The sequence below is a fragment of the Salvelinus sp. IW2-2015 genome, linkage group LG30, assembly GCF_002910315.2.
Source record: "Salvelinus sp. IW2-2015 linkage group LG30, ASM291031v2, whole genome shotgun sequence".
Lineage (NCBI taxonomy): Eukaryota > Metazoa > Chordata > Actinopteri > Salmoniformes > Salmonidae > Salvelinus > Salvelinus sp. IW2-2015.
In genome coordinates, this window is record NC_036869.1 from 20485180 (window position 1) to 20501092 (window position 15913).

Below are 15913 nucleotides of genomic sequence, written 5' to 3' on the forward strand. Positions count from 1 at the left end.
GTACCGAATAAACATCCAAAATTCAGTATGTTTCCATTGCATTTGTCACAAAAACTGTTCTGTTAATTAGTAAATGTGCCTATTCTGGTCATGATGAGATTTTTATGGTTAAAAGCGATAATATTTGTATTTGTCAAAAGGCAGGCAAGCATTGATCATCATGTCACCAGKATAAGACCCTATATATCTATTGGAAAGCAGCATCAAGCTCACCACCGTTCACTTTCACCATCCTGTGAAATTCATCATAATTTATTTAATCTGTAGCCCAATAAACTGTATGGTTTCCGGAGTCGTAGTGGGAGGACCACACACCATATTATCGCGTGACTCCAAGTGTACTTCGACATGATGGTTATTATATAAAGGGAAATGTAGCAAGATTATCTGGAGATAGGGGATGACATGATCATTTATAGTCTAATGACATACAATTAAAATACAGCTACTACGTAAGTACTGTACTATGATGTAGTAGCCTATTGTATGAATGAGTCACATTTACAGTAAAAGGTATGAGTAGTGTACTAACCATAAGTGCCCATGGGTGGTGCTCTTTTGCTACTGCTGTAATTCACTTTGCGCAAGCGCAGAGTTAATGTATAGCACCTCCTCGCGCATGCTCATTTCCAAATCCACAGGATATGTGTTAAATCACTCAGAAGACAACGCATCCACAACACTTCTGGACATCTACGCATTATATTCCCTTTCTTAAATTAGCCCCCCCTCAGCGTCGCAATACCGCCCCCAATTTCAGTGTCGGTACGGAGCCGCCAGGCCGGGACAGAGATGGAGAGAGAGCCCTCGGCCATGGAAGCGCTCGGACCCGGTAAGAGGATGATATGAGAAGCCCATATCGGGAGTGTGTGCGCCTATTCATTGCGCAACTGGGAACCGTGGTTGTAGTTAGGCCTCGGTGACAGAGAAAAACAAACAAGCATATCAGGCCCAACGTGTGTAGCATATTAATACAACGGAGATAAGGTTCTGTCCGTGACTTCTACAGCCTGATAAACACATGTTATATAAGACAAATCGAGTGATTTGTTTTTGTTTCTCGGCTGCTGTTTTTATATCTGAAGACCGCAGCTCCAGACGATGGTTGGAAGGCATTGTGTGTTTGTGTGGGGGTTTAACCAAGACCTTCCTTCCGTGTCGTGTGTTTACGATGTCTGTTGTTATCTAGCCCATCGTTTCATCATCAAATACGCTATTTATTAAGCATCATGATACGTTTAAAATGATTCCAGTTGAAATATGTATGCCCTCAGGCCAATATAGCTTTAGAAATCGTTAAAATATGAAGCCTAGTAATAAGTAATTGTACAATCGACAGTAGAGAAGGGAACTCTGGCGTCTCGCCGTACTGTCCTCCTTTCTACATATTGAACGCAACGAGAGACGGTAGCTAACATTACAATACTGTCATGTCTTTGTTCACGCTGAAATATTTCAATATTATCGACTGTTTGGTGGCAATAATACATTTATATGTGTTTATATGCTCTCTAGCATTTCTGCCAGTACTCGGCGGTTTGCGCGCCACCGTCGCCTGCCCGTGCCTGGGAGGAAATCAACGTGCACTCGTGCATGCATGGAATGGAGCCTGCCTTGAGTAGATCGCGTACTACTATTTATCGATCGAACTTGCAAGCCATCGCCATACTCAATGACCATAGTTGAGTTCAGGATATGACACACACTAGATGCCTTAAAATGCTGCATTGACAATTGATCTATGAATGTTTCACACCTGATATACAACTAACTTTCATGCAGCTGGTGAGAATTCCTGTCTTTATTATATGGGATTACCAAGTTATCACCTCTTTGTCGCCTGATATAGAAACAATTGTCATCACTCACTGCCACATGCCTATCAATTCTTCTCATTTTCATGTGTTTTAACCATTGCCATGCTAAGATAATATGTCACTTTAGGCAGTAGCAGTGTGTGGGTAAAATCACGGGGGAAGCCAAGCCAATATTACAWCCTATGTTGTGATAATTGGGTTTTTGCTCTATAACCCATTCGTTCATACGTCACCGTAATATACAATAAGGCTGTGATAACAAAAATACAGTCAGTGGCAGAATACATTCAACTACACATGTTTGTTTCATCACAAAACCGAAGAGCACCATCTGTCCGGTGAAGTCCACAAAGCAAATATTGCATGTCACAAACAGCATGGTCATGACCTACAGCATGGTCAAGCAAATGAATGTTTTCGACAGTTTACTAAACAACTACTGATTTTAGAATCACAGAGTTACCGCAAGCTAGCACAAAGACAACAAGAGCACTGCCTCAGCTATTGCAGCGCCATTTTAACTTACATTTAAACATCATCAAATCAACTAGGCTATTTATGCTCATTGAAAACATACTTAAAGATGCCGAAAACAATTGAATCCAATCAATGTTCCTAAATATTATGTGGCTGTGCATAGTACTGATTCTGTGTGCATGTGCGCCCAATTAACTTTTTTTTWWTWTTTTTTTTTACTTGGCCTACTTGTAGTCTTGTTGAATGCCAATGCCATCCTCCTCTCTTTCATGTTGGCAAAACGGTCTATGGCTCTGTCATACAGTACATATTTAGTTTTTGTCATAAGGCTACCTAGCTAAGATGCTTGCTAGCCTAACTTCATTGCATGGGCAACAATGAACCAGCTAATTTGGTTAAAGGATCAACCCCTTTTTCACTTAAAATGACATACCCAAATCTAACTCCCTGTAGCTCAGGACTTGAAGCAAGGATATGCATATTCTTGATACCATTTGAAAGGTAACACTTTGACYTTTGTGGAAATGGGAAATTAATGTAGGAGAATATAACATAAGATCTGGTAAAAGATGGTAATACAAAGAAAACATTTATTTTTGTATTTTTATTCTTTGAAATGCAAGAGAAAGACCAAAATGTATTATTCCAGCAAAGGCGCAATTTAGATTTTGGCCTCTAGCTGGCAGCAGTGTATGWGCAACGTTTTAGACTGATCCAATGAACCATTGCATTTCTGCTCAAAATGTTGTATCAAGTCTGCCCAAATGTGCCTAATTGTTTTATTAATCCATTTTCAAGTTCATAACCTTGCACTCTCCTCAAACAATAGCATGGTATTCTTTTGCTATAATAGCTTCTGTAAATTAGACAGTGCAGTTAGATTAACAAGAATTTAAGCTTCCTGTCTATGTCCTGGGAAATGTTCTTGTTACTTACAACCTCATGCTAATCGCATTAGCCTACGTTAGCTACCAATCCTGTAGAGGCTAGCTAGTTAAAGTGAGCCTACAAGGCTACATATTGAACCTAAATCGTCTCAGGCCAGTGGCACAATAAATGCATTTATGGTAAGAACAGATTCACTGTCATAATCATTGGCCTATACAGAGAATTAAGTCAAAACCACAAGTCCAAATTCCCATCTTATCCATGGCTTAGGAAAGGGTTGATTTAGCAAGCTATCTACTACAGGAAAACTACCCAAGCAGATCTGACAATGACGTTTTGCTTTTGATTGGTGTGAAGCCAAATCCAAACCTGCTCCGTTGAGAGGCGTTTTGCTGCACAGCCCACACTTGAGCTCGGCTCAACGCTGATTGGCTAATTATTTTATACATTTTGTTTTTAAATAAAGGGAGGCCAGATGCTTGCTGGCATCAATCAATCAAATGCTAAGGCGGCAACATGGGGCGGCAGGTAGCCTAGTGGTTAGAGCGTTGGGCCAGTAACCGAAAGGTTGCTGGATCGAATCCCTGAGCTGACAACGTAAAAATCTGTCGTTCTACCCCTGAACAAGAAACTCACTGTTCCTCGGAGGGCTGTCATTGTAAAAATGTAAAATAAAATCTTAACTGGCTTGCCTAGTTAAATAAAGGTTACAGCATCTCATACTCTTTTGGTCAAGACAGAATCAGATACATGGGCTACACAGACTGAGACAGAGGGGTGCTCTTTTCCTTGCTCTGATGATTTCTCCTGTGAGATTCAGCCACTTGCGAATTGAAGGAAAATTATGAAAACAGAAGATAAATTATTATTATATATTTTTTTTGTCAAATATTTGGGGAAGTCTGGCTTTTGGCGACCGTGAATACAGGCCACTGACTTTAGGTGGAATTGATGGACCCATTGGCTATGTCCATGCACAAACACAAGTTTGGGCATTTATCCATAGGGAAATATAATGGGCTAATTTGCATTTTATGGTATTGTGGAAGGCTTCAATGGTTGTTTTAACCTCAGTTCTAGCCATGTAATCTTCCTCCCCGTTATWTAGAGCCTACTAGTTTAATATGCAACCCAGTGGCGGTCTGTGCRGTTTTAAGATGAGGGAGGACACATTTTTTTTAATGAGCTTGACCTTATTTCTATTACACCATATTGGATGGCTGTCATTCATATTCCATTCACCCGGTTCAATGTTACAGCGATAGCTTGAAGCTACTACATGATACTAAAATTTTCCCTTTACCCATCATGACGTTTCTACAACCTAGCCTATGAATGAAGGTTTACAATGTAGGTGCACACAGGTCGAGAGAGACATTTGACGTTGCTCAGGGACAGTGACACATTCAATACTGCCTTTCACATGGGTGAACATTAGTCCAACAGTTGCAAACGAGAGTTTCTATTGGACAATTTCATGAATGTTTATCCCATTTCGTTTGCTTCCATTTTAAGAAACGTTTTTCAACAGAATCCGTTGAATCAATATACCCCTGATCATGCATAAACACAGTTCGCTTTCATAGCAGCCACATTGTATTCCTTCTAGCATCTATGTGCTCTTCTCCTCTCACCTTTTCCCTTCGCTTATGGACTTCAATGCACAACACATCTGCTGTAAGTGACCAGGCGAAAAAACCTTTCCAAGCCAAACCATATCATAACTGCTACACACAGTCTCCATCATTGTCACCATGTTAGCTAAAGTAATGAAATAGTCAACATAGCTAATATAACTAACGCGTTAGTAAACGTGTTAGTAAACATTCATGTATAGTCAGTAAGCAGTTTAGCACTTACACCGGCTGGCCCCGGTGGCAATAAACTAGTAAAACCAAAAGCTTACTTTGACTTGGAAGAGTTCCAGTGTTGTATTGGATAGTCATAACCAGCTGCATTTGCTAGCTAAGTGAAACTGAAAGTGATGTTATGCTAGCTAGCTGTAGCTTATGCTTTCAGTACTATATTAATTATCTGATCCTTTGATTGGGTGGACATGTCAGTTTATGCTGCAAGAGCTCTGATAGGTTGTAGGACGTCCTCCGGAAGTTGTCATAATTCCTGTGTAAGTCTTTGGAAGGGGGTGAGAACCATGAGCCTCTTAGGTTTTGTATTGAAGTCAGTGTACCCAGAGGAGGACGGAAGCTAGTTGTACTCCGGCTACACCACGGTGCTACCTCAGATGGCTGTTGAGGCTACTGTAGACCTTCTTTTAAAATAGTGTATTTTAATAAATTATTTGGTGATGTGAATATATTTAGTATAGTTTTATCTGAACTTTTAAAATGTTTAGCATTTAAATTTTTTATGAAATTCTGTTAAGAGGATGGTCCTCCCCTTCTTCCTCTAATGCAAATCCATGGCTTTTTGTTCACAGCTGGCATTCTGCTTACTGTTGTCTATGACAAATCATCAAAAATACCAATTAATGGTCTTTCAAGAAATCATTGTAACACAGTCCACCCAAATAACCTCCTTGTCTCCCTGAGCAGCGGCATCACATACAGTACATGAAAGCTTGTATAGGTAGAACATGTAATTGTCTTCCCGGCGGAAATGAGTTTTACTGCCGAATGATCCATAAAAAACGACCATAAACAAAGGAATGTAGGACATAAAATATGCATTTCACAAGGTTGCTGCAGCAGCAATAAGGACAGCAGATGAGTGTTTTCAGTAGACTAACCTTAGTTGACCCATAGTATGGGCCTTGGTAGTTTAATCTACAAGACACACAGGCCTAGCTGGCCACTAGCTATCGCCTGTGTCTTGTGGTTGTGAATGGCTGATGTGSCCCCAGCAGTCTCCTGGCCCCTCTATTTTCCACTGTGTAGTCCAGGTGATTTACAGGTGACTGCATGTCCCTCGCAGTCAATGTCATTACTGACTCATCAGCACAGTGCATCCTGTCCGCAGGTTATGCTCCATTCTCACGTCACAAGCTAGAGGCCTAAGTAAATACACAATGACCTCCCCTCAATATCACCCATGCTGTATTTCCTGTCAATTACCCCCACCCCCATCTCTCACTTGCACTAGAGTAAAAAATAAATAATGCTTTATGGTAGTAGACCTATATGTTGACCGGTGTCCCGTAGCAGCTTTGCCTAGCCAGTAAATATAAACCATGACTGAAGAAGGTTTTGTATCTGTTACGACCATGAACCTAAGCCTTGTGCCTTTTCCTTGGTCTCCCAACCGCAAGGTACTATTGGCCAGACTGTTAGACTCTAAGGAATTTTACGTACTACACCTTTTATTTACTACATAAATCACCTTAAAATGTGAATGATGATTCAGTTAATAGACCAACAACCAGTGCTCCTCATTTTTAAGTCTTACGCTCAGTCATTTAATCACATTTGATCAAATAACCAGCGGAAAAATCATTATTTCCCCACAAATGTAATTGTGGTGGTCTGCTTTATCTGATAGCCTTCTCCTTTGGTGCAGTGCAGCCACGGTAACCAATTGGCTTGGCTTTGAGATTGGCTTAAATCGCCTAAGCATCACAGTGAAGCCGCATGCTCACATCGTGGCCATGTACAATGCATTCATTTGCYTGGACAGTGGGCTTGATTGTCACATGCACTACATATATTACAATCAGCCAGGCCCTTCAGGTTGCTGCTGCAGGCTTGAACCCAAAGTTGAGGTACCATTGAGACACCCTCATTAGGGGGCAGTGGCAGGGAGGTACGTGGTGTAGGTTTGGGGAGGGGTCCAAGCATTCCACACACTGACAACCACTCTCAACCGCAGCAGCTGAGGGGGCTATATATAGAGCCGGTGCTGTTTTTGGTGAAAGTGGGTGAGTCAGGGTGACCCAACCTGACTGTTACACTCGCTGGGATCCCTCTTTCTGAACCTCACCTACAGCACACATGTATTATCACATGCGCACCATGCCGCCCCGGGGCTTTTGTTGCTCCCATGGCAGTAATTTACTGGGATATGGAGGATTAGGGAGGGGGGTGTTTAGGGGGGATGAGGGCATGCAGGGAGTGTGTTTTTTTTAGGAAGCACAGAGGGTCCTGATTGCTCCCCCTTGGGCTTCACTTGCTAACTGGAGCATGGTGGTGCATCAGGTTCAGGACCCCCGCAGCCCCCTTGTTGTCAGTTGACAAAAGCAGTAAGCATCCCATTCCCTCTTACACCCAGCATTCAATCATGAGAAGCTCAACTCTTCCCTTTCCCTCTCTACATGCACTGCATCTTGAATGCCTAATATTTTTATTTTTTATATGTACCGAGTAGTTAGTTTAAATTGGGTCGTTCCCCCTATTTTGTCTATTTTAACACAAAGGCAAAGTAAATGTAAGACACGAGTATACAATACAGTGGTGCATCCCACTTCCAAACATCCACTCAAATAATTGTATTTTCATTGGCTGGATGAATTGCTCAGGACACATGCTTGTGAGTCAGTATTGGGGCTTGGTACATTAAGCCTACACATTTAACATTGGGATATGCACAAAATGCATGAGCACATCTTGTATCAGACAGGAGTGCCGAGGCAGTGTTTGAGTGTGTAACTGTAATCCCGACGGTCTCTGCGGACCCCCATCTGGCCCTGCTGCCGTCTGTCTCAGACACGCTGCTCTTTGTCTGGGGCGGGCCCTGTGTGTCAGTCTATGGTCTGGCTGTAGTGGGGGGGCGGGCCGGCGGGTCATTGTTTTGTCCTCCTCCTGTTGACCTATCTGGGTTGGAGGCCAGAGTGATGGATCAATCATGGTTTGGTTGTGGGTGGGTAGTCGTGACCTGTTGGAGGGAGTTCACGCGGGAAACCGTGGCAAGGAGGTGATTGAACAGATTTCAGAAATGTATTGTGCAAATTGACCAACAATTCTACAATAAGGGCAAAAAAGAAGCTGCKAACACATGCAGCAATTTTTGTTGGTCAGTTTGTATTCATTTCTGAGCGTCCTGTCGAAATAGCTTAGCTACCAACCAATAATTGCACCCACGGTGGTCAACATGCTGCTTAGCCTCATTGCCAAAACAAATTAATCTGAGACCAAAAAGCCTCTTAACTACTTACTTGTCCTTTCCTCTTAAAGTGTCATTTTAACAGGCTCTTATTCATTAGAGCACATCGTAGAAAAAGATTTTGCACCACAAACAAAAACGAGCATTTCAGGTTCGCGTTTCAGGTTCACTGTTTCTGTTTTCTTCCGTTTGGTACCTAGTGAATACGAACCAGCTGAAATGAATGTATCAATTAACAAATGTGTGTGTTTCTGTGTTTGGACCCCCCTATAGGCCCGTCGGCCCCCACCTCCCTCTTCCAGCCCCCGCGGAGGCCTGGCATGGGCACTGTGGGGAAGCCCATCCGCCTGCTGGCAAACCACTTCCAGGTGCAGATTCCCAAGATTGATGTCTATCATTACGATATCGACATCAAGCCTGAGAAACGGCCTCGGAGGGTCAACCGGTAAATACAACTGGACATAGAGGGGGAAGGAGAGACATTTCTCTCTTGAGGGGAGCTAGAAGGTGGAAATMAATTTTCATTGGAAGGAAGAGAGAMCAAGGTCTTAAGTTGATCATTTGAGGGTTTGTGTGTTTGGTGGAGGCTTTTAGGAGAGTTGAGGGAATGGAAGTGTGTACTTGTTAGCAAAACAAGTCAAACTCAAGTGCGAGTTGTACTTGTGAAAATAAAAATGGGTCTTTAGCGGCAGGGCGGGTGGGAAGTTGTTTATTTGAACAATGCATTGGGAGGGACAGTGAAGACCAGAATATAGTACTGTAAGCAGTACATTCTGTGTGAATSCATTATCTGGCRAGCTCATGATTCCCCCGTCTCACAGGGAGGTGGTGGACACCATGGTTCGCCACTTCAAGATGCAGATCTTTGGTGATCGACAACCGGGCTACGACGGGAAGAGGAACATGTACACGGCCCACCCACTACCCATCGGGAGAGACAGGGTAAGCAATCGTCTTGACCACAATTGTACCTCTAGTTTTAGCGACGATGTAATGGGTTTTATCTCCATCCCAGCACCTCTGTCAGCTCTTGAAAGATTTTTGGGATTTTCCTGCCGCATCTAGAACCACTGGATCGATTTGCCCAAAACGTGATGTGCATCTGTTTATTCTAGGCCAGTTTCTTTAGATACACTGTCAGGTCCACAATTAGTAAAGAATGATTAAAAAATACTATAAAATTAAATATTGTATGCTCCAAAAAAAATACATATATTTTATACTAATACATTCACCCCATTGGAAACSGGTGGTTTGAATTGAAGAGGGTTCTCCYATGTGTTTTCCAATCTCATAAAACATTTTAGCAAAAGGCTCAGTGCCCTTATCCTTGCAAGTTTATAAATGATGTGGTTAACTGTATGGATAAAAGGCAATATTGTGCTGCCCTCTTCATTGACCTGTCAAAGGCTTTCGATACTATTGATCAGTCACTGCTAATTCAGAGGGTTTCCTCAATTGGCTGCATGTAACTGGTTTAAAAATTACTTGACCGATGGAACTCAATGTATATCTACTGACGGTGTTAGATCTGGTTTCCTGGATATTACGAAATGTGTCCCGCAAGGGGCGATTCTGGGTCCTGTACTTTTTACTGTTTACATTAACAATATWAAAAAAWYTTCACTTGTATGCCGATAATACTGTTGTGTATGCTATTGCCCCCAGGGTTGACCAGGCTTTACCTGAACTAAAGTCTGCCTTCATTGTATTACAGAAACTTTATTGCCTTGAAATTAGTACTGAATGCAGGAAAAGCACCTACAAAAACAAAAAGAAAAGTCTGATTTTAAGGATATGTACTTTGGATGGTGTCCATATTGATTGTGTCCCCGCTTACAAATATCTGGATAGATGAAAGCTGTCTTTTTAAAAAGCATATTGAAGGGTTGGTTAAGAAGCTGCGAATAGAAATAGATGAATCAGTAGACGTTCCTATCAGTCCTGGACTATGACGACATCATCTACAGTATATAAACACAGCTGTCATTAAAGCCGTCAGARGCAGTTTATTATAGCGCACTGCGCTTTATTATGGGGGCTAGTTCCAGTACTCATCGCTGCATTCTCTACCAGAAAGTTGGTTGGCTCTCTTTTTATGTCACGTACGTTATGTTTTAATATATAAAGCCCTTTTTACAAAAAGTCCCACTGTACCTAACGTCATTACTAAACTTTAGACGTACGAGTTACCGCACTCACTTAGGGATGGCTAACTCTGGAAATTCCTTTGGCTTCTGAGTTTTCTTGCACTTTTTTATTTTTTTATTTTTTTATTTTTTTTGGGACAATCTTCGAAATGTGATGTTCTTGTGCCTCTGGGGTTATTCAGAAAGCTGAGGACCATATTATTGATGAAAGCATTTATTTAAATTATATTTTTATGAGCGTATTTTTTTCTTTCTGCTATTTATATTTTGCTGTGTGTATTTTCTCTAGCGTGTGTAATTCAGGGCTCATCTGTAAGAGACCGTGGTGTCAGTATGACACCCTGATAAAGTAAAGGTTAAATAAAAATACAAATGAAGAAGGTGAGGTATWGAAAACAGGGGTGCCAATAGTTTTGACCCCTATCCTTTTGAGGGGGAAGAAAGTACTTAAGTAAAAATCTGTTCATTTAAGCAATTGTATTAGTATAAAATAAAAATAAAAATTTTAAGTCAATAAAAAAAACATTGACAAATAAATACAAATACTGTCTTTTTTGCTCCCCTTTATCAAGGGTGCCAATAATTTTGGACCTAACGGTATAGCTCAGAGCACATCACAAATATCTTTTTGTGGCTTTCCTTGCCTTGRAACCATTCCCTAACACCCTGCCCTCTTTCTCTCTCCTCTAGGTGGATCTGGAGGTGACTCTACCGGGGGAGGGGAAGGACCAGACCTTCAAGGTGTCGCTGCAGTGGGTGTCGGTGGTGAGCCTGCAGATGCTCCTGGAGGCCCTGTCAGGCCACAACGAGGTCCCCGAGGACTCTGTTCAGGCCCTGGACGTCATCACCCGCCACCTGCCTTCCATGAGGTACATGTTCCCACTATATGGCTAACCTGCGATGTCGAAATTGGCTACTATGTGAACATTTATGGACACATTTGCTTGTTGGTTTAAGTTTAGGGTTAGGCATATGAGGTACATGGCTTCTATAACTTGGCCCCATGACACATCTCTCTTCCTGTGGCAAAATACCAGTTGTTCATGGGTTCATTGCATTGTTATAGCTTGGTATCCTATATCAAATAGTCTTGCCCATATAAACAGTGAATAACGAGTACTCTGTGTCCAGTTTCCACACACAGTTCCAAATAAATAACTCTGTGCCTATGACCTAATTTCATAAGAATATCAAGGAGACACTTTTAGAGGTGTAGAATAGTATAATGGTATTTTTCCCAGAGGGAATTTCTGTTGTCATTCTGAGGGGTGAAGAGTGATCTCTTCCAGAATAATCTAGTCTGTCATTTTTTGCTCCATTGTGATCCCTCTAACTGAACCAGTTCTCTAACTGAACCAGTTCTCTAACTGAACCAGTTCTCTAACTGAACCAGTTCTCTAACTGAACCAGTTCTCTAACTGAACCAGTTCTCTAACTGAACCAGTTCTCTAACTGACTCTCCATGTGTATGCTTCCAGGTACACTCCAGTGGGGCGCTCCTTCTTCTCCCCTCCGGAGGGCTACTACCACCCGCTGGGCGGAGGGAGGGAGGTGTGGTTCGGCTTCCATCAGTCGGTCCGTCCTGCCATGTGGAACATGATGCTCAACATCGATGGTAAGAGCCCTTTGTGTGTCTTTAGGTTAGCCTTAATTATCTTCTGACTGTAGTCAATACAATGACTCAATAATGTAKAAATCCCAGGCTATGTGTGTGCTTGTGTATTTGTTGGGGTAATATAACGTGGATTGATGTTTGCTTTGGTCGTGAACCTTACATCTGTCTCGCTTTGTCCCCCCCCCCCACAGTCTCCGCCACCGCTTTCTACCGTGCCCAGCCCGTGATCGAGTTCATGTGCGAGGTGCTGGACATCCAGAACATCAACGAGCAGACCAAGCCACTCACCGACTCCCAACGCGTCAAGTTCACCAAGGAGATCCGAGGTGGGTGGGGACCTGCAGGTCAGACCAATGTTTTTACCATGTTTCTACACACCAAGGCTGCATCTGAAATGGCACCCTATAAACGTGTTAGCTGACACTGTCACGAAACCAATGCGCACGCTTCAATGGGGCAGAAGTCTGTGTTGTGATTCTGGATGGCCAGATGGCTAGCAACAATGACAAGAAGCTGCAATGAGGGGAAATTGTAGGTGCCTCGTTTCCGCTAGTTTTATTTTGTTCTTGATACCATGTCTTGATTGATACCAAGTCTATGCTAATATGGCAAAAATTRGCTAGCCACGTAACCAACAACTGTAACGATTGTATTTGAGAGACAACTGCTCATTGTGCAAATGTATTTATGTTTTCAATTAATATTGGAGACAAAATATAGTTGACATGTTGTCAACAATCTAAGCTAACCCCTTCTGTTTTGCCCCATAGTTGCGCACGTGTCGGTTTTGTTGCTAAACAACCAACCATTCTCTTCACTATATAATGCACTACTTTTGAGCCCTGGTCAAAAGTAGTACACTACATAGGAAATAGGGTGACATTTCGGAGGCTTATTAGACGGCATCCACCCACCCAGACAACTGAACTGTACTACTCTGTAGTGTACCTCAGGGTCTCGTGTCAAGTCCATTCCAATGCATGAAGTGAATTGAGAAACCAGTTTGAGAATTGTGAAAAGTCTTTACTGACAATAAATGACCCTTTAACTCGTATCTCTTGACTTGAATTTCAATGTATATGAATTGAAATGGAATTGACACCCATTTGTGCTGTACACCCATAATCTGAATCCTAACGTGAGATATGCGTGCTTGACTTGAACTTAGTGTAACTTTTGTGTAAATCAGGGATGGGCAACTTTGATGAGGGTGGGTGCCACACAATAACAGAACTCATCTTGAGGGGCCGCAGTGGCTCGTGGGTCTGCGTATCCACCCCACACTCACAGCACACACCCTGCYAGCAAAACATTCTAGCGGCCCCCTTCGTGACAGTGAAGAGAAAACAAAAACATGTTTTAAAGTTCATTTCCTGCAATTCTGCTATACCATATTTTACGATATACCGGTATTTGAACGTTTGGTTTGTTAAATATGATACGCAGTGTGTAACGTCCATTTCTATAGTTTACTTAGCTGCTTGAGTCATCTTTCTCTGCTCTTTCACGCCATGCCACTTTCCACACAGACCTAGCCCCGCCACTCAAGGAGCACATTTGTTGTTCCTTGACCACGAGACACTTGCGTTCAGTCAGCATGGTCAATGAAGCACATGCAACGATGTTGATGACAACAATGCTGTTTTCACTTTGCTTCCTAATATAAATCCACTATTAGTTTTTCTTACATCTGCAAACTGCTAGTTTGTCTTAGCAAGTTGGGCCTAAAARGGGTTAGCTGCTAATCGCTAGTTAGCTAGCTGGCTGAGTCAGAGGAAATGTACTTAGATATACAGCCTGATAATACCAGTGACGGTGTAGACCTGAATCAACATGTTTGTGCAACAGAATGTTAGGAATACGCAAAGAATTTATGTTCACTTCATGAAGTAGCYAAGAGAGAACATTTAATGTAGCCGAAGATTATAGGATCCCCTAGGAATCACTTATCAACACTTTGGTTCTTACCTTGTCACAATAACTCCTCCCTGGTATTTTAATTCAATGTCATGTCAAAAAACACTGTTCAAAGTTCCCACTATTATATTCTAACTAAGTAGAATTAGTAGAATCATTATATTTCCATGATTTGAACAGTTCACCCAAGTGTTTTGCTCGAAATCGCAAGTCAATTCGCAGTTGCAACAATTGGTTAAAAATAAGGCCACGATTGTTTGCCCATGTCGTGCAGCCCTACGTGAAAATGATGCTTACGTTTTTATTTGTGTATTTTTGTCGCCAGTTGCTCATTCCTGGTGTAAATCATGCATTGCTGTGAATGGGTTTTCACTTATGCACAGCCATCTCAAGTAAGAGTTAGGCTATGTGAGAAGGCAAACCGTCACCTCCATATAAGAGCAAACCACAGTCTTGTCCAACAGTCAAAGATGAAACTGTCTAAAATGATCTGCTAAAATGTTTTGAATTACAAAGATTTTCAATGATGCCCCGAAATGTCAGTTTCAAACTCCACTCGTTATATCTCCCTCCTCTTCTTCTGTCTCTGGCCCTATTTGTGATGTGCTCTTCTGGGTGTTTCTATGCGTATGTTTTTCGCTCTCAGGTCTGAAAGTCGAGGTCACCCACTGTGGTCAGATGAAGAGGAAGTATCGTGTGTGCAATGTCACTCGCCGCCCCGCCAGCCACCAAACGTAAGTGCTGCGCTAGTCGCTACACATTCCAGTTAGCGTCTTCCACATGTCCCTGCGGCCCTGGCCGCCCTACACAACGTTTATCTTATGTATTTTTAATCAACCTATCCAAACATACAAACCGTATCTATCTCTTGATACGAGATCATGTTGATGCAAAACCGAAGACGAGATGCAGTGCTCTTTCCTTTTGCACTTTTGTTTTATTAATACGGTGGATGAATATGTATTATGTCCTTGTCTGCCCGTTGCTCAGGTTCCCCTTACAGCTGGAGAATGGCCAGGCCATGGAGTGTACAGTGGCCCAGTACTTCAAGCAGAAGTACAGCCTACAGCTCAAATACCCCCACCTGCCCTGCCTACAAGTGGGGCAGGAACAGAAGCACACCTACCTGCCCCTGGAGGTAAGAGGGTGGCTGTAAAACACGCAGACACACACACACACCACAAATGAAACCCCACCGTATGTATAGAATGCACTCAAGATATTGCTGCAAGTGATGCTTCTCTCACTGTGGTCTTCCAAGCCTTCGTGGCTTTGACGAAATTGCATGAAGGCAACACTCATTGCAGCTATGCATTGTTGACCTGATGGGTAGGAGGGAAAAAGGGGGTTTTGGACCTGGGCATGGTCAGACTTTAGTTTCCACCTTACTTCAGGTCGTTAGGCACCAAATGGAAGAAAAGGGACTGAAACGTTAACGAGTACCTGGACTTGAAATGATCCTTTTCATGTTTCTCTATTTACTTGACAACTGTGATAGTCAGTAGCTAACTATTCTCTGTCCGTATACAGGTTTGCAACATTGTGGCCGGGCAGCGCTGCATCAAGAAGCTGACAGACAACCAGACCTCCACCATGATCAAAGCTACAGCACGTTCCGCACCCGACAGGCAGGAAGAGATCAGCCGACTGGTGAGTGATTACTTGCCCCCCTCGGTGGTGGGAGTGTGAACTGCAACACAAGAAGTGGAGCTCCGTAGTCCGACAGTACAGTATGGAACCGCATCTCTAATAAATATCCCCAATCACACTTGTAATTGACGTCATGGCGATGTTGCTAGTTAAGCTCATGCCCAGAAACACGTCATAGGGGTGACGGTTACCTCGTGCCGAACTGCGCCTGTGCAGGCCGTCAAATCAAAGGCACTCCTTCGATATAAAGTTGATTTTTGACGAAAATGAAAACGTGTCAGTTTGCCACTTTCATGAGGTTGGAGTAATAACATGTTCAACTACTTGAGGTTTTGGCTCAAATCTAG

At 42.5% G+C, this 15913-nt stretch overlaps 1 protein-coding gene across 4 annotated transcripts in view; it reads left to right on the top strand.

Annotated features, from left to right (window-relative positions):
• Positions 1-622: 622 nt before the first annotated feature.
• ago4 (argonaute RISC component 4) overlaps positions 623-15913 on the top strand; it is a 29070-nt gene continuing 13779 nt past the window's right edge. For 2 of the 4 annotated variants that reach the window (XM_023975634.2, XM_070436171.1), the window contains exons 1-9: positions 624-832; positions 8508-8679; positions 9056-9176; positions 11075-11253; positions 11863-11999; positions 12191-12325; positions 14563-14650; positions 14907-15054; positions 15447-15566. In XM_023975634.2, the coding sequence (XP_023831402.1) occupies positions 793-832; positions 8508-8679; positions 9056-9176; positions 11075-11253; positions 11863-11999; positions 12191-12325; positions 14563-14650; positions 14907-15054; positions 15447-15566 (1140 nt within the window). In that variant the 5' untranslated portion in view covers positions 624-792. Of the gene's footprint in view, positions 833-8507; positions 8680-9055; positions 9177-11074; positions 11254-11862; positions 12000-12190; positions 12344-14562; positions 14651-14906; positions 15055-15446; positions 15567-15913 lie in introns of all 4 variants that reach the window. The other 2 variants (XM_070436170.1, XM_023975630.2) reach the window with 2 other exon arrangements.